Source organism: Mus musculus, chromosome 5 (assembly GCF_000001635.26).
Source record: "Mus musculus strain C57BL/6J chromosome 5, GRCm38.p6 C57BL/6J".
Taxonomy (NCBI): Eukaryota; Metazoa; Chordata; class Mammalia; order Rodentia; family Muridae; genus Mus; species Mus musculus.
In genome coordinates, this window is record NC_000071.6 from 143,157,131 (window position 1) to 143,181,013 (window position 23,883).

General features: G+C 47.0%; 1 protein-coding gene, 1 long non-coding RNA gene and 1 pseudogene across 6 annotated transcripts; all 3 read right to left on the reverse strand.

Annotated features, from left to right (window-relative positions):
- Positions 1-2,495, reverse strand: Gm7291 (annotated as a pseudogene).
- A 5,153-nt stretch (positions 2,496-7,648) lies between these two features.
- On the reverse strand, positions 7,649-8,621 carry Rbakdn (RB-associated KRAB zinc finger downstream neighbor (non-protein coding)). Of its 3 annotated transcripts, none has more exons than NR_040426.1 (3): positions 8,536-8,621; positions 8,300-8,419; positions 7,649-7,962 (listed from the first exon to the last, which is right to left on the reverse strand). It is a non-coding gene; the product is annotated as an RB-associated KRAB zinc finger downstream neighbor (non-protein coding) (long non-coding RNA). The 3 variants fall into 3 exon arrangements; NR_040425.1 differs by having other exon boundaries at positions 8,528-8,621; NR_040424.1 differs by having other exon boundaries at positions 8,300-8,621.
- A 6,434-nt stretch (positions 8,622-15,055) lies between these two features.
- Positions 15,056-23,645, reverse strand: Rbak (RB-associated KRAB zinc finger). 3 transcript variants are annotated; one of them, NM_001045482.2, is made up of 5 exons: positions 23,419-23,645; positions 22,356-22,412; positions 19,335-19,461; positions 18,906-19,001; positions 15,056-17,928 (listed from the first exon to the last, which is right to left on the reverse strand). In NM_001045482.2, the coding sequence occupies exons 2-5, from the start codon at positions 22,368-22,370 to the stop codon at positions 16,031-16,033; spliced, it is 2,136 nt and encodes a 711-aa protein (NP_001038947.1). In that variant the 5' UTR covers positions 22,371-22,412; positions 23,419-23,645; the 3' UTR covers positions 15,056-16,030. The 3 variants fall into 3 exon arrangements, with proteins under 3 accessions (NP_001038947.1, NP_001346164.1, NP_067301.1); NM_001359235.1 differs by having other exon boundaries at positions 22,356-22,415; NM_021326.3 differs by having other exon boundaries at positions 22,356-22,512.
- Between the last annotated feature and the right edge of the window lie 238 nt (positions 23,646-23,883).

Consider the following 23,883-nt stretch of genomic DNA (forward strand, 5'->3'; position numbering starts at 1 on the left):
TTATTGGCTGTGGACCGTGGTGGCTCTGCACTTGCTCTTCACCTTCTGGCTCTCTGTCTTCTTGGGCAGCAGCACGGCCTGGATATTGGGCAGGACGCCGCCCTGCGCGATGGTCACAAGGCCCAGCAGCTTGTTGAGCTTCTGGTCGTTGTGGATGGCCAGCTGCAGGTGGCCAGGGATGATGCGCGTCTTCTTGTTGTCCCTTGCCACATTGCCCGCCAGCTCCAGGATCTCGAGGCATTCCAGCACCGCCGCCGGGTACACGGGCGCTCCCGCACCCACGCGCTCCGCATAGTTGCCCTTCCGCAGCAGCCGGTGAACGCGGCCCATGGCCTATGGGGAACTGCAGGTCCGCGCGCGACGATCGCGACTTGGCCTTGGTGCGCACCTTACCGCCCTGCTTGCCTCTGCGCCTGGAGCTCCAACTTGCTCAGTTCCAGGACGCCGTGCGCCACCCCGGAATTGTCTGGCCAAACTGCAGCCGCTACCGCCCGAAATTAAAATTCTTACTACACAAAACACATCTTAACATAATAAAGGCTATATATTAAAATCCTACAGCTAAAGTTATGTTAAATAGAGAAAAGCTTGAAGATTTCCACTAAAATCGGGAATAAGACTAGGGTATCCACTCTCTCCGTACCTATTCTGTATAATGCTTGAAATCCCAGCTATAGCAGTAAGTCAAGAGAAGGAAATAAAATGATCCAAGTAGGAAAAGAAGAAATTGTAGAATCCCTATTTGCAGATACTCTGATTCTATATGTAACTGACCCTAACAATGACTCTACCAAAACCAAAACCAACAAACCAAACAACAACAAAACAACAAACAAACAAAAAACCCCAAAAAACCCAAAAACCCAAAACCAAAACAAAAACCTAGAACCTACAAACACTTTTTGCAAAGTGGCAGAATACAAAATCAACCTATAAAAATCTATTGCCTTCTTTCCTTATGTACAAAACTGACAGAATCTTGAGAAAAAAATATCATTAAGACATTACCATTCGCCATAGCTTCAAGAAAAATAAAAAGAAACAAACCTAACCAAGAAGTAAAAGACCTCTATAAAGAAAGCTTTAAAATTCTGGGGAGAGGAGGAGGGAAAAAAAAAAAAGGGACGATGTTAGAACCATGGTTCTCAATCTGTGGGTCTCGACCCCGCTGGAGAGTCACCGACTCTTTCGCAGGAGTCGCCTAAGACTGTCGGGAAACACAGATATTTATTTACATTAAAGTTCATAGCAGTAGCAAAACTGCAGTTGTGAAGTAGCAACAAAAACAATTTTATGGTTGGGGGGCACTACAACATGAGGAACTGTGTTAAAGCTCACAGCTTTTGGCAGGGTGAAAACCACTGCTCTAGAAGATTGAGAGATCTTTCAAGGTCATGGGTTAGAAGAGTTAACACTGCCCATCCTACCAATAACCAATAACCAATAACCAATAACCAGTCTACAGCCTCAACAGAATCCTAATGAAGATCCCCATGGCTCTCAGGACATAAATAAGAGAAATAGAAAAAATCAGCCCCAAACACCCTGGATAGCAGCCATCTTCAACAGAAAGTATACTGTGGAGGCAACATTGTTGTCAACCTCAAGTTATACGACAGAAGCACAGCAGCAAACAGCATGGTACTGCCACAGAGGAGATGTCAACCTACGGAATGCCACAGAAGAGCCACATATAAGTTTGCACAACTATAGCTACCTGTTTTGTTTGTTTGTCTGTTTGTTGTTTTTACAAAGATGCCCCCAAAATATACAATGGAGAAAATACATCATCTTCAACAAATGGTCTTGGGGAAACGGGATGGGTAATATGTCAAAGACACTTATTCTTATCTCTCATGCTCCATACAACCCAACTGGAAATGGCTCAAGAACAAGACCCGGAACTCTGAAATTGTTAGCCAAAAAATCGGGGCATAGGAGAGGACTTCCAGGGGAAATACGGCTGGCTACTGACAAACGGGACCTTATGAAATTAAGGCAGGGTCTCTCCTTCCTGTACAGCCAAGGAGATGGGAATGGACTGAAGAGACCATCTACTGAGCGGAGAAGAATGTGTTAGTGATTGGCATGACGTTACTGCCTACTGCTTAGATTTTGATTTTGCCTCCCCTCAGTTGGTGACTCTGTCTTAGCCTTCACGCCCTACATTTTAGCGCATCTGCTCTGGTCACTGGGGAGAGGAACAGCCGGGGATAATGAAGTGCCACTGAAGGAGCACTCTATGCCTGGAAACAGGAGGGCTCTCCTTCAGGTGTCTTCTTTAGGACTCTGTCATAGACGCCTCAGGGAGTGAGAGAGTTGGAGTGTTCTTCCTTCCTCCCTATATGCCTGACAAATATACTCAAGGGAGTCAGACATCCTCTTCCCAATTACAGAGTGGGAAATGCAGTCTCAGATGGGAGCAGGTGTGTGTGTGTATGTGTGTGTGTGTGTGTGTGTGTGTGTGTGTCTGTGTTTTGGTGTATGTACGCCATGATGCCCATGTAGAGGACAGAGGAAAACATGCTGCATTGACTCTCACCATCTTCTGCTGCAAACACCAGGCTAGACAGTAAACTTCCAAGAAAACCCTAGGACACTCAGATTACAGGTGACTGTGGTACACATATCCTTAGGTAGGCACTGGGGATTTGAGCTCAGTTCCTCACATTCTTGTGGCCAACACTTAACCCGCTGAGCCATCGCCCAGCTCCTGGGTGGGAGAGTGGGGTCTTTGAGATGGGATTGGGCTATGAGGGTGGGGCCCTCATGAACGATATTAGTGCCCTCACAAAGGCAGTCCCAGGTGCTGGAGTTCTGGCTCCGTGCTTAGGAGTGCTTGCTTCTCTTCCAGAGGACCTAAGTTCATTTCCCAGCATCCACACTGGATTGCTCACATCAGCTGCAGGGAATCTAATGCCCTCTTCTGCTTCCCTAGGCACCTGCACACATGTGGCTCACACACACACCAGTAAAAGTTAATGTCCAAGAGAGTTCCTGTGTCCACATTCTGCACCATGGAAACCCTCCCAGCCCCGGATCTGTGAGAAAGAAATATTTATACGCCACCAAATCTACATACTTCACTACAGCATCCCACAGCAGCAAAGCCATCTCTGGAGGGCTCACACTTCCAGGGAGGAACGAGTCCCTCTCTGAATCACTTCTGATCTGTGTTTTCCAGCATCTGTGTGCTCCAGCCCATTTCTGGATGTGTGGGTGGAGTACGGTGTACCAGTGTACTTGTCTTAGCCAGGTTTTTTTGGGGGGGAGAGGGGGGTTTCTAAGACAGGGTTTCTCTGTGTAGCCCTAGAACTCACTCTGTAGACCAGGCTGGCTTTGAACTCAGAAATCCACCTGCCTCTGCCTCCCAAGTGCTGGGATTAAAGGCATGTGCCACCACTGCCGGCATAGTCAGGATTTCTATTCCTGCATAAACATCATGACCAAGAAGCAAGTTGGGGAGGAAAGGGTTTGTTCAGCTTATACTTCCACACTGCTCTTGATCACCAAAGGAAGTCAGGACTGGAACTCAAGCAGATCAGGAAGCAGGAGCTGATGCAGAGGCCATGGAGGGATGTTACTTACTGGCTTGCTTCCTCTGGCTTGCTCAGCTTGCTTTCTTATAGAACCCAAGACCACCAGCCCAGGGATGGCACCACCCACAATGGGCCCTCCCACCTTGGTCACTAATTGAGAAAATGCCCCACAACTGGATTTCATGGAGGCATTTCCTCTAAGCTCCTTTCTCTTTGATAACTCCAGCTGTGTCAAGTTGACACCCAAAACCAGACAGTACAGTACTCCACTCAATTTCTGTCCCTATCCACCCCTCCAGGAGATCTGGGCTTCTCTCCATGGCAGGCCAACCTAGAAGGCAGCGGGGAAGATACTGCCTCTTCATATTGCACAATTTGGTGAAGACATTTTTCTACAGCTGTTATTTTAAATACTTGCTTATTTATTACTTTACTTTGTGTGTACATGTGTATATATTATTTATATTATTGTGCTTCTTCTGCACATGTGCATGCACGTACATGACTATGGAGGTCAGAGGGCAACTTTCAGGAGTCAGTTCTATCCCTTTACCATGAGCAACCCAGGGATTGGGCTCAGGTTGTTAGGTTTGGCTGCAAGCCCCTTAAACTGCTCAGCCATGCCAGCAGTCCTGAGGTTCTCTCTCTCTCTCTCTCTCTCTCTCTCTCTCTCTCTCTCTCTCTCTCTCTCTCTCTCGGAGACAGGGTTTCTCTGTATAGCCCTGGCTGTCCTGGAACTCACTTTATAGACCAGGCTAGCCTCAAACTCAGAAATCTGCCTGCCTCTGTCTCCCGAGTGCTGGGATTAAAGGTGTGCGATCCTGAGGTTCTCACAAAGGCACTAATCTAATTCCTGGTGGCTCCACCTCCAAGACCTAATTAAGCACACCTCAAAGTCTCCATCTCTTGATACCATTGTATTGGGAGTAGGTTTCAACACACAAATTGTGAGGGGGACACCGTCTATCTCAAGAGCAACAGGATAATGGCCAGTGTTGAAATGCTGTCTATAATGCAGTCACAGGTGTGTGCTTAACAATGGCCTCATCTCTGAATATACCTGTGACAGTTAGTTTCTACTACTAACTTGATGTGATAGGTTGTATATGCTTGACCCAGGGACTATTAGGAGGTGTGGCCCTGTTGGAGTAGGTGTGTCACTGTGGGCTTGGGCTTTAAGACCCTCCTCCTAGCTGCCTACCAATCAGTATTCTGTTAGCAACCTTTAGATAAAGATGTAGAACTCTCAGCTCCTCCTGCACCATGCCTGCCTGGATGCTGCCATGTTCTTGCCTTGATGATACTGGAGTGAACCGCTGAACCTGTAAGCCAGCCACAACTAAATGCTGTCCTTTATAAGACTTGCTTTGGTCATGGTGTCTCTTCACAGCAGTAGAACCCTAACTAATACACTTGTCTTCACCTAGAAACACCTCCAAAGAGTCTCAGGATTTGAAGAGATGGCTCAGAAGTTAAGAGTACTTGTTGCTCTTGCAGAGGACCTGGGTACAGTTCCCAGTAGTCACCCAGTGACTCACATCCCTCTGTAACTCCAGTCCTAGGGGCTCCTACACCCTCTTCAGATTTCTGCAGGCACTAAACACATACATACATGCAGACAAAACACTCATACACAAACACGCACAATCTTTTTTTGGAAAAAAACCCCACTCTCAATGAGGGATTATCTAGATTAGGTTGTTTTATGGGCATGTCTGTAGGGCATTGTCTTTAATATGTTGAGGTGTGAAGACCTGCCCACTGTGGGTTATACCATTCCCTACACAGGAAATACTGGATTGCATGAGAGTGAAGAAAGCAAGCTGAGCACCTGCTTGCATGCATTCATTGCTTTCTGTTTCTGATTATGGCTGTGACAGGACTAACTCCTCCCCAATGACCTCCCTACTATGATGGACTGTACTGTAAGCTGATAGACTGAGGTAAACCAAACCCTTTCTTCTCTGAGTTGCCTTTGTCAAAGTATTTTGTCATAGTCAGTGGGAATGAAAGCCAGACAACCTGCCTCCAGCTTGTTTTAAGGCTGGTCCCTGGCATCTGTCTGTCTTCTTCTTTCTTCAAATTCCTTCCTTAATCTAGGTGGTTGGACACAATTCCATATGATGAAGGACCCTAATAGGACCTCTTACATGATTTCAAAGACTCCTCAACCAAGTACAGACTTCATAGACATAAGTTAGGCCTCTGTTGTGTCCCATGGATGAATTGTTTTGCACACGAACAGCTAATACCAGGGCTGTTGCTAAGATTTCATTGGCCCACCCAGAATTTTCTATGGGTTTGGCTCCCAAGCCATCATTACCATATCTACCCACCTGTATGAGACCTCTCAGCTCCAGACAGAATCTGGGCCCAGGAGCTCACAGAGAGGTGAGCTCAGGAGACTCAGTGAACTTAGGCCACAGACAGTGGCTAAGCCCAGAACTCCTGAAACCTCATGGGTCATCTGATGCTGGAATGAGGAGCCTGCTCTATGGCCTGGATAATATCAGTGACAAAGTCCAGTTCTGGGGCTTGTCCTATGGAGTCAGGACTCTGCTCTTCAGATTCCCTATCAAATATCCCATAAGAGCTGGGCCTGGTGGTGCAGGTGTGTGATATCAGCTACTCAGGAGGCTGAGGCAGGAAGCTGACACATTTATGGCAAGGCTGAACAGCTCAGTGAGACTGTTTCAAAGTAAAAATTAGAGGACTGGGGTACAGGTCAATTGTAGTACAGTTGTCTAGAACCTCCACTCCCCAGTGAGAGGCTGGGGTGCTGGGGACAGCATACCATGACAAGGAGCTGCCGTGGGCTTCTGAGATGCCTCCATTCCGGCCTGCTGCGGGCAGTTCCTGTCATGGTATGCTGTCCCCAGAACTGGGTTATAGCTCAGTTTTCATGTAGCTGTCTAGAATCCCTCCAGTGAGGGGCTGGAGTATAGCTCAGTTGTCTAATCCAACCTCCCCCAACTCTCACCCACAGTAAGGAGCTAGATGTGTCCCTTAGTGGTAGAGAACCTTTTGTGGTGCTTTGAGTATGCCTAGCCCAGGAAGTGGCACTCTTTGAAGGTGTGGCCTTTTTGGAGTAGGTGTGTCACTGTGGGCTTGGGCTTTAAAACCCTCATCGTAGCTGCCTGGAAGCCAATCTTCTGCTTCAGATGAAGATGTAGAACTCTCAGCTCCTCCTGCACCATGACTGCCTGCAAGCATGATGATAACGGACTGAACCTCTGAATCTGTAAGCCACCCCCAATTAAATGTTGTCCTTGCAAGATTTGCCTTGGTCATGGTGTCTCTTCATAGCAGTAAAACCCTAACACACAAGAGGGGGTGGGGGTAATCAGGAGATTCAGCTGCAGTGTTATTTCACTAGGCAATCTGTGACTTGGCCATGATAGTACACACCTGTAATCTCAACACCCAGGAGTCCGAGGCAGGAGGTATGAGAGTTCCAGGCCAACCTGGGCTATATCACAAGGTCCTGTCTCCAAACCCCAAATGCAGGAAATTCCTACCTTGTCTAACTCAGCCCCATCTCCCTAGGTCCTGGTTAAGATTGGAGCATCCCACTGTGGGAAGAGAAGGCCAATCACCAGTGGCAGTGGTCAAAGACAGCAAACACAACTGCACAGGTGAGCGTGCAGATGTCAGTGTATGGGGCAGGGGAATGCCAGGTCCAAAGCTGGGAGGAACTGCTTGGCCGGGAGCTGGGGACTGATCTCAAAAGCAAAGAGCACAATTGTGAGGAGCGGGTGTGGCAGCAGTCCCAAGATGGCACCCGGGACTGCAGCCAAGTCTTATGACTTGCACCTGACTTCCTCATACACCTGAAAATAAGCCATGTCCATTGTGAGAGCTGCGCAGGTGCACCATGATGCAAGATCGGACCAATGGACTGCTGTTACGTGGACTGGGCTGATGGGGCGTGGTTGAGAGGATATATAAGGGATTGTGAGTGGGAGGCGGGTTGTTGTTTTTTTCCTGGAGAGATTGATTTCTGGAGAGAGATTCATGCATGATATTGAAAGGTTCCTGAATAAACTGCTTTGAGAAGAACGTAGTGTTGTCGCTCTTTTCTGCTGGTCGGAATAGGAGGCGACACACAATAAGCTTGAAATTTTACTTTTATTTTGAAATGGTGCTGCAGGTGGGTCTGGTGAGTTCCACATATGTCCCCTGCTAGGATAATGGTGTCCACCCCAGCCCCTTCAGCAGCTGAAGGGCCCCCGGAGGAGACCAGGGATTTTGGGAGGAGTGTGGAGCTCCGGATCCTGTGCCTGGCAGGCCTTCATGAGGCTACAGGTCCTCGCCCCCAGCTTCTGGACCACATAGAAGCCACCTCATGAGCCAGGAGGACAGCGGGAGCCAGCGAACGGGTTGTCTTCTCTCCACATGCCTCTGTCTCCTTCAGTTTGGATTTCTGTTGAAGAGTGGCAAGTTTAGCTGCGTGGTGCTATCAGGAATGAGGTAGCTCCCCAGCCAGGCCCCCTATGCTGTGGCCATGCACATGGGAATGGACAGCAACCCATTGCATAGCGGGTCTCTTGGGAGTCCAAAGGGTGTTTTGGGGCATCCGGTAGTAGAGCACACCCATCGAACTGACTTCCTCTCTACCACTCACCCACCCAATTCTCTGCATCCTCGCCAATATTCTTTCTTCCTATTGGTCTCTGCTTACCGCTGCCTCTTTCCCTTTCTGCAGGTCCCCAAACTCCTCTCTTCCCAAACCCACCAACCCACTACAGGGCGGTGGAAACCTTCGAGTACGCTTGGAAAGTTTTCCTGGAGGTCCGCAGCCGGGTGGGGGGCGCCATGGGCAGCAGGAAGCAGCAGAAACAGCAGCAGCAGCGGTGGCCACATGACCCTGGAACAGGGCACTGCAAAAGGATGGGCTGTTGGTCAGAGGACTTCCCTACCCAGGTGGCTTTTATTCCCTCCCGCTTCTGCACGCCACGTCCATTCCTCTCTGGTACTGGGAAGCCTGCCTTCTCACTTCCGAGGTGCTCTGTGTCAGCCCTCAGCCTGGTCAACGGTCTCCAGGTCCCCAAGAACTGTCAGGTGCAGGTCAGTTGTGGCTCTGGAACTAAGGATCTCCTCGAGTCAGTTTGCAAGTCCTGGCCACGCCCCGCACCCAGAGCCACGCCCTTCGAACCTGAGCTGACCCGGCCACTCTGACCACACCCTCAGCCCAAGTCTTGTACGCCTACTACTGAACTGCTCCTTTATACAATGGCCACGCCCTTAAAACGTAGTCACACCCACTCCTTAATGTTCAGAGCCTTCTCCACCTGCTGGCCACACCCTCTCGCTGAGAAATGCATCTTGGCTGACCATGGGCTTGGATTCGCTCTTTGGTCCTTTGCAGACCCATTTCGCCACTGCCAGAATTCTGGTGCCCATGGGCCCTTGCTCCTGTCCATTCTTCGTCTCTTTTGCATACATGGAGTCCATCCTTCTTTCTGTCGTCTCTTTATGTGTTCATGAAGTGGCCAGAGGGCAGATTCCGATAGCCTCCTCTTTCTTTACCTAATTCCTTGGATCCTGGAGTGCATGCTCTTCAGCTGAACATGTAACCAGCAACCCGGCCATCCTCCTGTCTCCACCCACTTCGATGCTGGGATTACAGGTAGGAGTGGGACCACAAGGCTGCCTGAGAACCTTTTAGATAGGTTTTAATTTATTTTATATACATTTGTATGGGGGCATTCTTGTGTCATGGCCCCAGGGTGGAGGTCAGACGGCAGCTTGCAGGAGTTAGTTCTTTCTTTCCACCTTATGAGTCCCAGGGACTGTGTTGGGGTGGCTGGTGGGGTAGCTGGAGCCATTACTGGATGAACCACCTTGCAGGCCTCCTGAACAGTTCTTAAATATGACTCTCCATCAAGCCAAATACACTGTTATATTTTGCCCTAAAGAGAATCATCTTAAATTTAGAAATATGAGAATTTCAAAGTTTGGAAATAGAAACGGTGATTCACACACATACAGATATACCCACTCACCATGTTTACACAGAATAAATGTAGTAATAGATATGAGCTGTCATGGGGGTACACACCTTTAATCCCAGCAATTGGGAAGCAGAGGCAGGTGATGCTCTGTGGGTCTGAGGTCAGGCTGGTCTTCATAGTGGATTCTGGGATAGCCAGGGCTACAGAGTGACCCTGACTCTAAAACAAGACAAAACAAAAGACCACCACCACCAAACCCCCCAATTTGATAGAAAACAAAAGAATACACATTAGCTTCTATATTGAAGAGCGAATTCCGACAGGTTTCAAAGTAGCAAACACATGTGTATGTTAACATGTGAATGAAGAAAGATTTACCGGCCCTTGGGCTTTTTCAAATATTTTATTTAAAATATACGATGGTGGTATGGCTTCAAGGGCCTGGGGCAGAACATCACAGCAGATGCCACCAAAGCTAAAGTGACCGTGAAGAAGGGTCCTGTAAAGCTATAAAAACTCACCACTTGCGGCTGGAGAGATGGCTCAGCGGTTAAGAGCACTGACTGCTCTTCCAGAGGTCCTGAGTTCAAATCCCAGCAACCACACGGTGGCCCATAACCATCTGTAGTGGGATCTGATGTCCTCTTGTGGTGTGTCATGTCTGAAGAAGAGGTAGGTGAGAGGTAGGGTGTGTGGCAGGTAACAAGGGCTAGTCAGTTGTGAACTTTTAAGTCCTCTTTATCAAAGGGTCCCATAGATGCAGAGAAAGACATAGTGCAGAACACACTGGGGTTGTTCAACACCAGCTTTTTACACAGGCAACCGCAGGAACCGGCTATGTAACTCCTGTAAGCCTCAGCTCTAGTCAACGGTGTGCTGCTGAGCGCGCGGTGGTTTGCCTGGTTTTATCCTTTGCAGAGAATCACACCACGTGCTTATGAGTGCCCAGGCTTCTTTATTCAGCTATGTGGCTGTTCCGACTCCCATCTTCTCCCACTGTGCAACAGGATTCCGCCATGGGAATAAACTCCTCCAATCTGTTCGTCCCACTCCATATGTGAGCCTTGAGCCTTCTGGGATGTGTTTTCTTTCGAGGTTTCATATTATGTATATTTTTAGTGCATTAGTGTGTGCCTGTGTGTGTGTTTCTGCCTGGCTTGAGTAAAGGGTAATTACATGCTTGTGGTGGTTTGAACAGGTTCGGCCCCCATTGATTCATGTTTTTTTTTTTTTTTTTTGTTTTGTTTTGTGTTTTTTTTTTTTTGCTTGGCCCAGAGGGAATGGCACTATTAGGAGGCGTGGCCTTGTTGGAGGAAGTGTGTCACTGTGGAGGTGGGATTTGAGGTCTCATATATAGCTCAAGTTATGCCCAGTGTGACAGTCTCCTCTTAGCTGCCTTCGGATCAAGATGTAGAAACCAGGACTGAACCTCTGAAACTGTAAGCCAGCCCCAATTATATGTCTTCCTGTATAAGAGTTGCCTTGGTCATGGTGTCCCTTCTCAGCAATGAAACCTTAACCAAGACAAGGCTTTGGCTAAAGTTTTCCAAAGTGGTTTATCATCTGTCCTGTTCCAGGCTGGAGGGGTGGCTAGGTAGGGTGTTCTCAGCATCCATGTAAGGAGGCTCATAGCTGTTTGTAACGCCAGTCTCAGGGGATCCAATACCCCTTTCTGTCCTCCAAAGGCACCTGCACACACGTGGCACACACATACATATGCACAAATTAAAAATATCTACTTTTTAAAAATTCATGTTGAGATTCTTGCTGTTGAAAATTTTTGTCGAAACATTCTTGCAAATACCTGCTTTGTTTTGTTTTGCCTCCAGTTTAACTATTTCAGTGAATGGGTTCTAAATGATTGTGTATAACGTATATGTGCGGAGATGCCTGTGCCATACCATGTGTGCAACCCAGAAGAGACCAAAGGAGTTAGGTTTCTTCCTTCTACCATAGGCTCAGGTCATAGGACTATGCAAGCATCCCATAGACCTCAGTGGTTGGGTTTTTAATCTACAGTCCCTTGATAATTGAGATAAAACATCTTCTCAATATATGTATTGCTATATAGTCATTTTTTTCCTCTCGTGATGTGGATGTCTTTTGCTTATATTCTCCTCCTATTGATTAGGTGTTCTTTATATGTTCCAGATAAAATCCCAGGAAACCAGGAGCTCTAGGCCTGCTTCTGGCCGTCCTTATGCTTGTGAATAAAAGCCCAGTGGGAAATAGCCATACACCATTGTCTGTGTACAATATGGGGTTGCCTGCCAATTACAGGAGGAAAGCTAAGCAACAGTGCTGGGACAAAAGCCGCAGTATTTACAAACTGGGACAAAAGCCGCAGTATTTACTAAAAGCCGCAGTATTTACTAACTGCCTCCTTACTGAAAAAAATTTACCAATACTTTTTCTTCACCATATGAACTGCAAGAATAGTTGACCTTCCCTTTTCCTAAACTTAAAATGATGTATTCTTTTTTTTTTTTTTTTTTTCCGAGACAGGGTTTCTCTGTGTAGCCCTGGCTGTCCTGGAACTCACTTTGTAGACCAGGCTGGCCTCGAACTCAGAAATTCGCCTGCCTCTGCCTCTGCCTCCCGAGTGCTGGGATTAAAGGCATGCACCACCATGCCCGGCTTAAAATGATGTATTCTTAATGTCACGTGTGTGATGCACACAAGAGTGCAGATGTCCACAGAGACCAGAAGAAGGTGTCAGACCCCTTGGAGGTTGAGTTAAAGATGGTTGTGAGTCACCTATCATGGGTCCTAAGAGCTTAACTGAGGTCCTCTGGAAGAGCAGCAAGTGCTCTTAAATGCTGAGCCATCACTCCAGCCCATCCCCCTCACTTAAAGATTATTGAAAATTGTGTCTGTGTGTTCAGGTGGATGCAGAGACCAGTATTGCTGGGTGTGGAACTGGAGTTTCAGGTGGTTAAGTGATGCCCAAGGAATGAGCAGCTGCTCTGTTCCCTACCCTCCACTTTCTTAATTGTGTCTTACTAACCACAAATTCAATTCAGTATAATCCAATTAAACCTTTATGCTTTAAAAACCTTCTCAGTCTTGATTAGAACATTGCCTGCACTAAAAGCACAAAACCCCCTAAGGTTTTTTTTTGTTTGTTTTTTTGTTTTGTTTTGTTTTGTTTTTTTGTGGCAAGGTCTCACTACACAGAACTGACTGGCCTGGGACTTGCGTTGTGAATACAGCTGACTCCATCTGCCTCTGCCCGTCAGGGCTGGCTCACTACAAATGATCACCGTGTATGCCCTTCCTATTCTCACATTATTTCACACTTCATAAACAAACGGCCTAATTTGGTTTTACTGTTCATTATACACACAACTGACAAAACATCAAACAGAAGTGTTATCTTTGCCTCTTAAGTATCACTTGCTAAGACAGATGATCCACATTTCCAGGACCTGAGTAATATTCTATTCTCATGGTCAATTTACTTTTATGCCATATTGTCTATGGCTTTACAACATTTCAATACTAGTGAGTAGCAATTGCTTTATTCTGTTTTGATTCTGCGTCTCACTACATACACATTCTTGTCACCCAAGTCTTGAAGTCACAGCACTCCTGCCTCTTCTGTGTGGGAATTGCAGGCCTGAAGTCACCACAATCAATTTTTAAATTTTTTTTTAAAAACCACACTTTTGTGTGTATTATGAAGAGTATGTTGCATGCCCTGGAGCTGAAGTTACAGGTGGTTGTGAGCCGCCTCATGTAGATGCTAGGAGCTGAGCTCAGGCCTTCTGCAAGAACGCACACACTCTAACTGCTGAGCTGTCTATCTCTCCAGCCTCTACACCCCAGCCCTTCTATTTTACAAGTTAGCTTCGGGAATTATTAATCTGTTGGCTCTATGTCTTAGATTCAGCATGCTCAGTTCCATGAAATAACTAGGTTTGAGAGTCCACGGCACATGGGCTTACAGGGAAACTGGTATCCCTCAGAGCATCTCTTGAAAACCACAAGAGGCCCTACTGTGTGGCCACATTTTGTTTTTTCCTAGACATAATTCTTGAAAATGTATTTTTCCTTAGACACTTGAGGAGTATTTTAAATGGGCATTGCTCTCAAAATAATTTATGCTTTTTTTTTTCTCTTGAAACCTCCAGTGTTATAAAATGACCTTGTAATGCAAGGCCCTTGTTCAGCTTCCTCATTATTTCTAACTCTAATCTGAATATCCCCTGGACTGGCCAGGGCTCCCTGTCCAGCGTCACGGAAGAGCACTAGTGGTAGGCCATGTTTTAGTAAGTGTCAATATTACACCGTTCTGCGTGGCGCCCAGAGTAGCCTAGTTAGACTTTTTGTCTAACCAAGGGGGTTCTTCTCCATACTTCGCTAAGTTTTTCACATGAGTTTTCTTCCTGTGACTGTTAAGATATTCAGCTCTCTCTATTCCTGGAGTGGGTTGGGTCTGGTTGACCACTATTTATGCAACAAGCATCTGCATCTGGTTCATCTGGGGTCAGGCCCCATAACCTCTATAACCAAGTTATGGTAGAGTCTCCTAACCTCAAACCTGACTTTCTGTAGTCTTAGTTATCTGTGGGATGGGCTGCTAATCACAGTGCAAACAAACTAAGTGGACACAGATTAACAATACCTGGGGAGAGGAGTATTGGAAATTAAACGCAGCCTCATGCCATCTAGGCAAGGGCCTTCCTACGGAACCTATCCTCAGCCCTCAACTCCTGAGGTGTAAGTCGACATCATTGCTGATGAAATCTCACCGGAGTGTCAGGAATTCCACACTGCATTCACGACTTGTCCACCGCTAAGCAGCCGTCTCAGCGACAACCTTAAAGTGCTGCAGAACCATAGTACTCATGGTTTGGGACTATTTCGCTTCAGGTATTGACCAGGGGGTCTTGGGACGCATCTATTGTGGGCAATGAGAGGCGACTGGACTGGCAATCAGAAGAGGATCATGAGTATCGATTTAAACTCCTTGCTCGGGATTCTCACATGGAGAAACGGTAGGTAGCCAAACTCTTTTAGCAAGGGATTATGCCAAAAAGTATCAACCAGAAAATGTCTGGTAGATGAATACTGTGTTCTAAAGCCCTGGAAATAGGAGGCAAGAAACAGAAACGACAACATATTTATAGTAATACACTCTTCTAGTGAAATGGACACAAGCAACCCCGAGTTACGTATGCATATGTGGTTTGGGTAGGAATGGCCACCATAGGCTCATAGATTTGGATCTTGGGTCATTAGGAAGTGGCACCAGGTATGACCTTGCTGGAATAGGTGTTGCCTTGCTAGAGGAAGTGTGTGACTAGGGGGTAGATTTGGGTTTTCAAATACTCAAGTCAGGCCCAGTCTCTCTCTCCCTGCTGCCTGTGGATCATGATGTGGCACTCAGCTACCTCTCCAGCATCGTGTCTGCCTACATGCCGCCATGATGCTCCCCACCATCACAGTGCACTAAACCTCGGGGCTGGAGTTCAGAGCAGCCCCAATGAAATGTTTTCCCTTCCAAGAATTCCCATGGCCATAGCGCCTCTTCACAGCAACACAACACATAAACAGCATGGTTTATCAAAATAGTATTTAAAAAATTTTTTTGCTCAATTCCAGTTGAAAATATTTTTACAAAAACCACTCTACGGGTAAGCACCGACATAGAAAGCTATGTACTTCCCTATCAGCTAGCACATCCCACCCATGTACCCACTGTAACAGTCATTTTAATCCTTGCTGACATGTTCTCACAAATGATTCAAAGCCGAGATTGCGAAACATTGCATAGAGACTGTTCAATTGCGTGTCTAGAACAGCAGAAGTGCCGTGTTTCAGTCACCCTCATGCTCAACTGCTGGCTTCATGACTTCATTTTATAAGTTTATTCGGAACTCATAGCTTCTTGCATCTTTTCCATGAACACCCGTGGTAACGTCGGTCAGAAATATGGCTTTTAGTGTGCGTTTCCAAGGCGAGTTATACTCAGGAGCTGACAGCTCACAGCAGAACTCCCTGATATGTAAATACGATTTAAATAAAAATAAATATTAAATACTTTCAAAGGTTCACTCCTGTAAAGATGACCTAGTGTCCCATAAGTCATACGGTCATGGGTTGCTTCACAGATTCCTCTCTGAAAGCTCAAGTTAAAATGGACTTTGTTTTAGGACTCCACACTCAAGAGCGTGGATGCTCAGCTCGTGAATCTTGCAGAATGTCTATAGCATGCAAAAGGCCCAGAATCCCAGCACCACATATATTGAAAATTGGGGGGGGGGGTTGAGGGGGGTCCACCCTTGACTACCTGTTGGACTTCCAATGTTCACTATAACCAAATGCTTTTCTTAAGAACTGAGATGTCACTGGGCAGTGGTGGTGCACACACCTTTAATCCCAGCACTCGGGAGGCAGAGGCAGGCGGATTTCTGAGTTCGAGGCCAGCCTGGTCTACAGAATGAGTTCCAGGACAGCCAGGGCTACACAGAGAAACCCTGTTTCAAAAAAACCAAAACCAAAACCAAAAAAAAATTTAAAAACCTTGGCATGTCAGAGCTTTTCTACAGTGAGTACATTTACAGTGCCTCTTTTATGAATTCTCTGATGGCTATTGAAGGCTGATCTGTGGTGGAATTTTTTCCCACATTCGTTACATTCATAAGGTTTCTCTCCTGAATGAGTCCGGTAATGCACGGTGAGGTACGACTTCTGAGAAAAGACTTTCCCACACTCGTTGCACTCATACGGCTTCTCTCCTGAATGGCTTCGGTAGTGTACGGTGAGGTTCGACATCCGCGAGAACACTTTCCCACACTTGCTGCACTCGTAGGGCTTCTCTCCCGAATGGATCCGGTGATGGATAGTGAGATACGACTTCTGAGAGAAGAACTTCCCACATTCGTAACACTCGTACGGCTTCTCGCCGGTGTGGACCCTTTGATGTCTGAAGAGGGATGAGTTATGAGAGAAGGTCTTCCCACATTCACTGCACCCGAAGGGCTTCTCTTCGGAATGACCTCTGTAGTGCACAGTGTAGCATGACGAATCCGAGAAGGACTTTCCGCATATATTACACTCGTAAGTTTTCTCCCCTTCAGGGACGGACTGGTGCCTATGGAAGGCCGAGCTGTCAAGGAAGGTCTTTCCACACTCATTACACTCATAGCGCTTCTCTCCTAGGTCGCCTGTGTGATCAGGGGCACACTGCAGCGGGGATGGCTTCCCACACTCGCCACACTCCTGGACTCTCTCTTCTGCATGGACCTTCCAGTGCCTAATGAAAGCAGAGTTTAGATTGAAGGTTTTCCCACATTCTGTACACTCGTAAGGTTTCTCTTCTAAATGGCTCCGATAGTGTATGGTGAGGTACGACACCCGAGAGAAGAATTTCCCACACTCACTACACTGATAGGGCTTCTCCCCTGTGTGTGTCCTCTGGTGTGTAATGAGGGTGGACTTCCGGTAGTAGGATTTCCCACACTCATTACACTTATAGAGCTTCTCTCCTGTGTGTGTCCTCTGATGGTCATTGAGGGCAGACTTCCGGGAGAAGGATTTCCCACATTCATTACACGGGTAGGGCCTCTCGCCTGAGTGATTCCTCTGGTGGAGAGTGAGGTGTGTCTTCTGGCAGAAGGACTTCCCGCACTCGCTACATTCATAGGGCTTCTCTCCTGAGTGAGTCCTCTGGTGCTGTGTGAGGTGTAACTTCTGACAAAAGGTCTTCCCACACTCATTACACTTATAGGGCTTCTCCTCTAAGTGCGATCTCCGATGTACAGTGAGGGTTCCCTTTTGACTGAAGGACTTTCCACACACACTACAAGCGTACGGCTTCTCTCCTGTGTGAGCTCTCTGGTGGATGATGAATTTGGACTTCTTACAGAAGGACTTCCCACACTGTGTACATTCGAAGGGCTTCAGTTCCATTTGTGATCTCGGATATGTACTGAAGTCCGACATCTGGATGAAGTCTGGTCCAGAGTCTCCCCAGTCATAGGGCTTCTCCCCCATGTAAGCTCTCTCACGAGCCATGAAAACACTTTCACTGTCTAAGGCTTCCATGCACTCATAAGCAAAGGGTTTCTCCAAAATGGTGACTTTCTGCAAAATATTTTCATCGTGTTGAGAGGAGTTACCCTCATCTTGGTTGAAGTCTTCAAGGCTTTCTCCGTATGCTTTCCCACACTCAAAACACATGCTGGGCTTCTCCAGTGCATAGCTTCCGTCACTGCTAATCAGTTCTGAAACAGACTCCAGGGTCTCCCCACAGGAGACACAGCTGTGAGCACCTGAGCTGGGGGAAATGAGGGCTGTTTCGAGGGTGTAGGCTTCATCAAAAGCAGCCCCCTTCTCAGCTCTCCAGCAGTAGGGATCATCATCGCACTGCAGATGTTTCTCGCCAATTTCCTCAATTCCTTCTCTGGGGTCATAAACTTTACTGATTTCTGAAAAGGAGTGAGATGGAACAAATGCTGTCAGCATGAGTATACAAGCTACCTAAATGTCGGATTTTCTGACAATCTGTGAGTAAAAGCAATTATGAATGCACAGGTCTCCTTCTCCTTTCATTTATAATCTGTAATCTGAGTGTGTATATGCAGGGTGGGTAAGAAATGGGAAGAGAATCAATTTACAATGGAAGCAAGCACCTTACGTTACAAATATTACCTTTACAACTTTGACCTAAGAAATGATGAGCAGGAAGCACAGTTACTGAAAGGGCACCAGACACAGACAGACACAGAGGACGCACAGTGGGAGGACTCGCAGCAAAGGGAAGCAGGGGAAATAATTATTGGACATATGAAAAAGAAATGTTTTAATATGGCCTGTGTTTGGGAGACCCAGATTGCTATTTCTATCAAATAGTAACCCATCACTTGGGAGATTATACCTTAGACACTTCTGCATTTACGTCCATGGGTCTACGTCTCATGGGAGATTACACCTTAGTCACTTCTGAAATCTTTGCTTTTGTTTGAAACAGTGTGTTTCTATTTAGCCCAGGTTGGCCTTAAACTGTCAGCAATCTGCCTGCCTTACCTGGAGTTTTGGAACTACAGACCTGAGCCACCACATTCAGTGAAATCTTTGCCTTTTGACCCCACACATTAGTAAAAACATTATGAAAGTTTCATGCCCCTCCACCGTGGCTCAGACATTTGTGATATAAAGCGAACGCTCACTCCGGTCAGTCTTGAATCTCCTTTCTGTCCACTCTTTCTGCTGGGGAGACTCACATTCCCTAACCTACTGTCTTCTTCCCTCATAGTTTTTTCCTTAATTGTCTCTTAATTCCAAATACAAATAAACCTGCACGTTTCTGGATTTCCTTTGCTGTAAAGCACTAGGTTTCAGAAGCTTCCCCTACAAAATTAATTTAAAAAGGAACACTTTCTAAAATTTCACTCTATTCACTTACCCAAATGCCTCTGAGCATGGCGGTCACCTTCCACTGTCCAGGGCTCTTCTCCCTGCTCCAACTTAATAATCATGTTTGGCTTGGTAACGTCATACCCTGTTAACAGGAAAAGGAGAAGTGTTTGGACTCACTGGCTGCAGAACCGCTGTGGTATAGGGAGCTCCACCACAAGTTACATAACACTTTGCCTGTGTTTGCCAAGTAAAACCAGAGCCTTTTGTGTATTGGGCTGTAGCTAACACCGCTCACATGCAGGAGGCTCTGGGTTCAATTTCCAGTACCACAAGGGGGAAAGATGTAGGATCTTTCAGTGGAGCAGTAAAGATACCTGATATCTACCCGAAAGGACGAAGTGTCAGCACTTGTTCCTTCAAACTCAAAGACAAATCATTTTAAATTCACAGTGTTTAGGAAGCAAGTGGTCCTCACCCACGGAGACGAGGTTGCTGTAGGTCTCCAGCATCACATCCCTGTATGTGGTCCTCTCCTCAGGGTCCAGCTGCTGCCACTCCTCCTGGGAGAAGGCCACAGCCACATCCTTGAATGACAGTGGGCCCTGCAACGACATGATCAGAATCAGATAGATCACACAGAGCGGGCACCCGAGCTCACTGGTCCAGTTAACCATTAACACTGCATACCTTACTTTATGCTACAAAGCCCGGAAGGGAAACAAACCGTATTGTTGCAGTAAATCTCAGCATCGTATTGTAAACACGTTGTCTTGGCAAACAAAAGCAAAAGCAAAGCTCTGATGTGACAGGTAACTGTCAACTTGACATAACCTAGAGTCATCTGGGAACGGGGTGCAATAGGGACTGTCTAACCAGGTTAGCCTGTGGCAGAGTGTTTCTTATGTTAACTGAGGTGGGAAGACCCACCCACTGTGGGTGGCATCATCCCCTGGACAGAGATCCTGCATTCTGTAAGAGTAGAGAAAGCAAGCTGAGCGCTACCAAGCACGCATTAGTTCAGTGCCCTTTGCTCTTCACTGTGGCTGTAACATGAGCAGCTGCTTAACGTCGCTGCCTTGACATCCAGAGTTGGGGGTCATAACCTGGAACTGTGCGCTAAGCAAACCCTTCTCCCTCAGGTTGCCTCTCAGGGTATTTTATCACAGCGGTTCGGTTCTCTCATTCCACCGTGTGGGTTTAGGGGATTAAACTCAAGTTGTCAGGTGTGGTGGTGGTGGGCCTTTACTCGCTGAGTCATCTGCTGGCCCAGATTTCACCTCCTTGAGCTCTGCATATTTCGTCTGAAAGTCAACAAGCATTTGTAGAGTTTATTTCAGCTTTCAACGCAAACATGTAATAACATGTAACATTAAAAAAAGAGAATAGAATCGAAGCCCAAAGGTGTTACTAGAGTAAGACATACAAGGAAAGGTGGGGCCTCAGAAAAGGGACAGACTGACAAGCACCAGGACGTAGAGGTGGGGCAGAAAGGGAGGTGGAAAGACACCAAGGTGGCACTTTCCTGCAGGCAGCTTCTGACAGTGACAGGGAGGGCCAACTTTAAATTAGGAGTTACTAACCACATATGATTATCTTCCCAATTCAAAAACCAAAGTCCTGGGGTTAGCATGATGGCTCACCCATGTTAGAGTGCTTGTTGCTCTTGCAGAGGACCTGAGTTCGGTTCCCAGCACCCATGTTTGGCAGCTTACAACTGCCTGGTAACTCCAGTTATAGAGCTCTGGCGCCCTCTTCTGGCCTGTTAGCTCCTACATGCACACGGGACACAGAAACTCAAAAAGGCACACAAATTATCAACACAAAAATAATAAATACATATTTAAAAAAAGAAACAGAAAACCACATTCCATTCTTCTAAGAGCAGTGGAAGGCAGATTCCAGTCACAGGAATTTCTCAGTGCTACCTTTTAGGTACAGAGAAGAGTTATGGAGAAGAGAAACCACAGCCTTGAGTCATATAACTTTATCTAGGGGATACTGGTCTGCAGCCAAAACAAACAGCAGACTCTCCAGCAGAGTCCTTGCAGAGCTATCTCATGGGGCTCATGGTTAAAGTACAGGATTTCTTGGACAGCTGTGTGATAAGATCACAGATGCACTGTTTAAAAGAAAACCTCTGTATGAAATAAAAGACCATCTACATGGAATTATTAGGAATATAGATCCAATTCAAGACTGCATCAGACAAACCAGGACATCCATTCAACGCTATCCACACTGGACAGGCTTTTTGTTTCCCTAAGTTGAGCAAAGTACTCCCCTCTGTGAACTCACCACCTCTACTGATGGTTCATCTCAGTGGTCAATGTGATGAGACTCTGAATTGCTGGAGAAATAGACCAAGGGCTAGTCAGTCATTCTTGTGGGGGATTCTCTTGATGAGGTAAACTGGGGCAGGAAAGCCTGCCCACTGTGTGCGGCTTCATTCCCTTGGCTTAGATCTTGGACCATACAAAGACAAGGTGGGCTGAGCACTCACTGTATGAAACCATGTGATTTATTTATGCATAAGACTATGATTCTATGTATGAGACTCTATGAGTCTGTGTACAAGACTATGAGTCTGCATATGAAACTCTATGATTCTATGTATGAGACTTTATAATTCTATGTATGACTCCATAGTTCTATGGACCTGTATGGAGGGAGAGAACGGACTCCCACAAGTTGTGCTCTGACCTTCACGTGCATACTGGACCACACACATGCACACATGTAGGCACATACAAAACAAATTTTTTAAAAACTGTTTAAAAAATGCAACTTTGGAGCAAACGGAATGAAAGATTTCTTTGTATAATTCTTTTGTTTCTCTGTAACTTTTCTATGACTCTATGTTCCAGAGTACTGTCCATCATGGTGGGCATGCTTTCCTCTTCCCTTCCTGACTTCAGAAAATATATACATTTTCAGCTTCCTCAAAGTAAGCTTCTGTGCCCTTCCCACCGTGGTGGACTGTACTCTGCCACTGTGAGCAGAATAAGCCCTTTCTCCCTCAAGCTGCTCTTGTCAAGGTAAATTTTCAAAATGCAAAAATCATCCCAACCTGACTAAAGGAAGATGTCCAAATCCTAGCAAGTCTTTGCCTCCTATAAGGTACAAAAAACGGCACCTCCCACGAGCAGCTGCAGGTGATGGGATGGATACGATTTTCCTTTTTCTAACTCTGCCAAGTAACTCCATTAGCCTAAAGTTATCAGACTGCCTACACAACAGGTCATGACAGCCTGCCACTCGGGTGTATTTTATATTACAATCACCTTTATTCACTCCTTTCTCCACGACCATCCTACTTACTTATTAATTATTCTATGTATGGATGCTCTGCTGCATGTACACCTGCATGCCAGAAGAGGGCGTCAGATCCCTTTAGAGACCACTCCACTACCATTCAAGAACAGACCTTTGAGTAAGTCTTCCAAAATACATTACAAAGGAGTCAGAAAAAAAAAAATTACAAACGGGAAAAACTTACCTTTGATCTGCTCATGTTCTGCTCCTCTTGGGGGAACTGTAGACACTGCTGACTGACCTGCTGGAGGAAAAGCTCGCTGAAATCGGAGATTAACTGGTCTACACAGGGACATGTCTCTCGCCTGGGAACCACCAAGTGAAATCGCAGCTTATACACACTGCAGAGGTGATAGGAAGGAAATCACAAACCTAACTCCAACAGGTGGAATGGGGGGTGGGAGGCGAGGGGGGGCGGGTACAGTTCTATGATGAACACTACGCTGCCTTCTTTTTATCCACGGGCATTTGGTGTAAAGGTGGGGGAAACAAGGGTACTTATTTTATTTCCTATTCAAACTGTTGCAAAATATGTCACAGTGAATGAGGATTCTGGGCACTATATATATATATATCTGGGATCCATGTTCCATGAGGTGACATACATGCAATCCCAACTCTCTGGAGGCGGAGACGGGAGGATCACCCACTACCAGAACAATATGTGCCACAAGGAATCCACGCCTCAAAAAAACTAAAACACAAAAAGGAAAAATGGTCCAGATGGATAGACGTCCGACAAACAGGGATAAAGCGTGGTTTGTTTTCAAACTATCCAACTAAACTTGGTTACTGCTGCATATCTTAAAAAGGGACTAAGGGAAGAAACTAGAAAACAATGGCACTCATTTCAACACAACCTTGATTAAGTCTCACACCTGTCGCAGACTCAGTCTTCCTTCACGAGCAGAAAGAAGTAAAAGCAGATTTTGAGCACTAGACCATTACGATGCCTCAAGGGCAGACTCGGGGGGGGGGGGGACCACAGACAGAGCAAGAGAGCTGATGGACGCTGAGTGACACCGTGGGAATCTGGAGCCCTTGAGTTCTTCAGTGCCTGCACTCTGTCCTCGGGACTGACCGTGCAGCCCAAAGCGATGCAGCTGTCCCGCTGTCAGCCCGACCACCTCGACCCTCCCAGGCGCCGCAAGCTGGGGACAGCGGGGTGCCCGGGTGAACTGACTGGGCACCATCTGTGCCCAGCATCCCTCCCGCAGCCCCGATCGCTCTGCGCCCTCGGGCCTCACCGAGCAGGCGTCTCCGCTGCCCCTGTCAGCCTCCGCGCCGAGCTCTCGCTAGGCCTCCCTAGCCCGCACAGCCGAGTCTGTTCGCTGCCGCCCCGGAAGCTCCGGCCTCGGCCCTGCAGGCTCGGCAACTCCAGCTTAGCGAACGCAAAGGCTGCGGGAGGGAAGGTAGCCTCGACACACCAGACCTGCAGGAAGTCACCACGGCGCAGTGGCCCAGCGCAAGCGCGGGCACGCGCACAGGCCGCGACGCGCATGTGCAGCATCTTCCCGGAAGTCCGAGTTCCAAGGCTCTCCTTTCTCCCCAAGAATTGCACAGAAACTCTGTGTCCCAGACGCCTTCGCGCGCCACTGCATCTAGGGATCCTCGCGCAAGAACTTACCTCCTCCCAGCAGTTTGGGGGAGGTGCTCTGAGAGCAATGGCTGCCTCCAGCCATGCTCTTACCTTCTTGTTTGTCCTCACTCCC

Bases quoted from the DNA above. Each gene is read 5' to 3' on its own strand.
- Rbak (NM_001045482.2), bottom strand. The intron at 19,002-19,334 runs GTGAGGACCACT...TCCTGTTAACAG, and splicing joins CAGCAACCTCGTCTCCGTGG to GGTATGACGTTACCAAGCCA. The intron at 17,929-18,905 runs GTAAGTGAATAG...ACTCCTTTTCAG, and splicing joins CCATGCTCAGAGGCATTTGG to AAATCAGTAAAGTTTATGAC.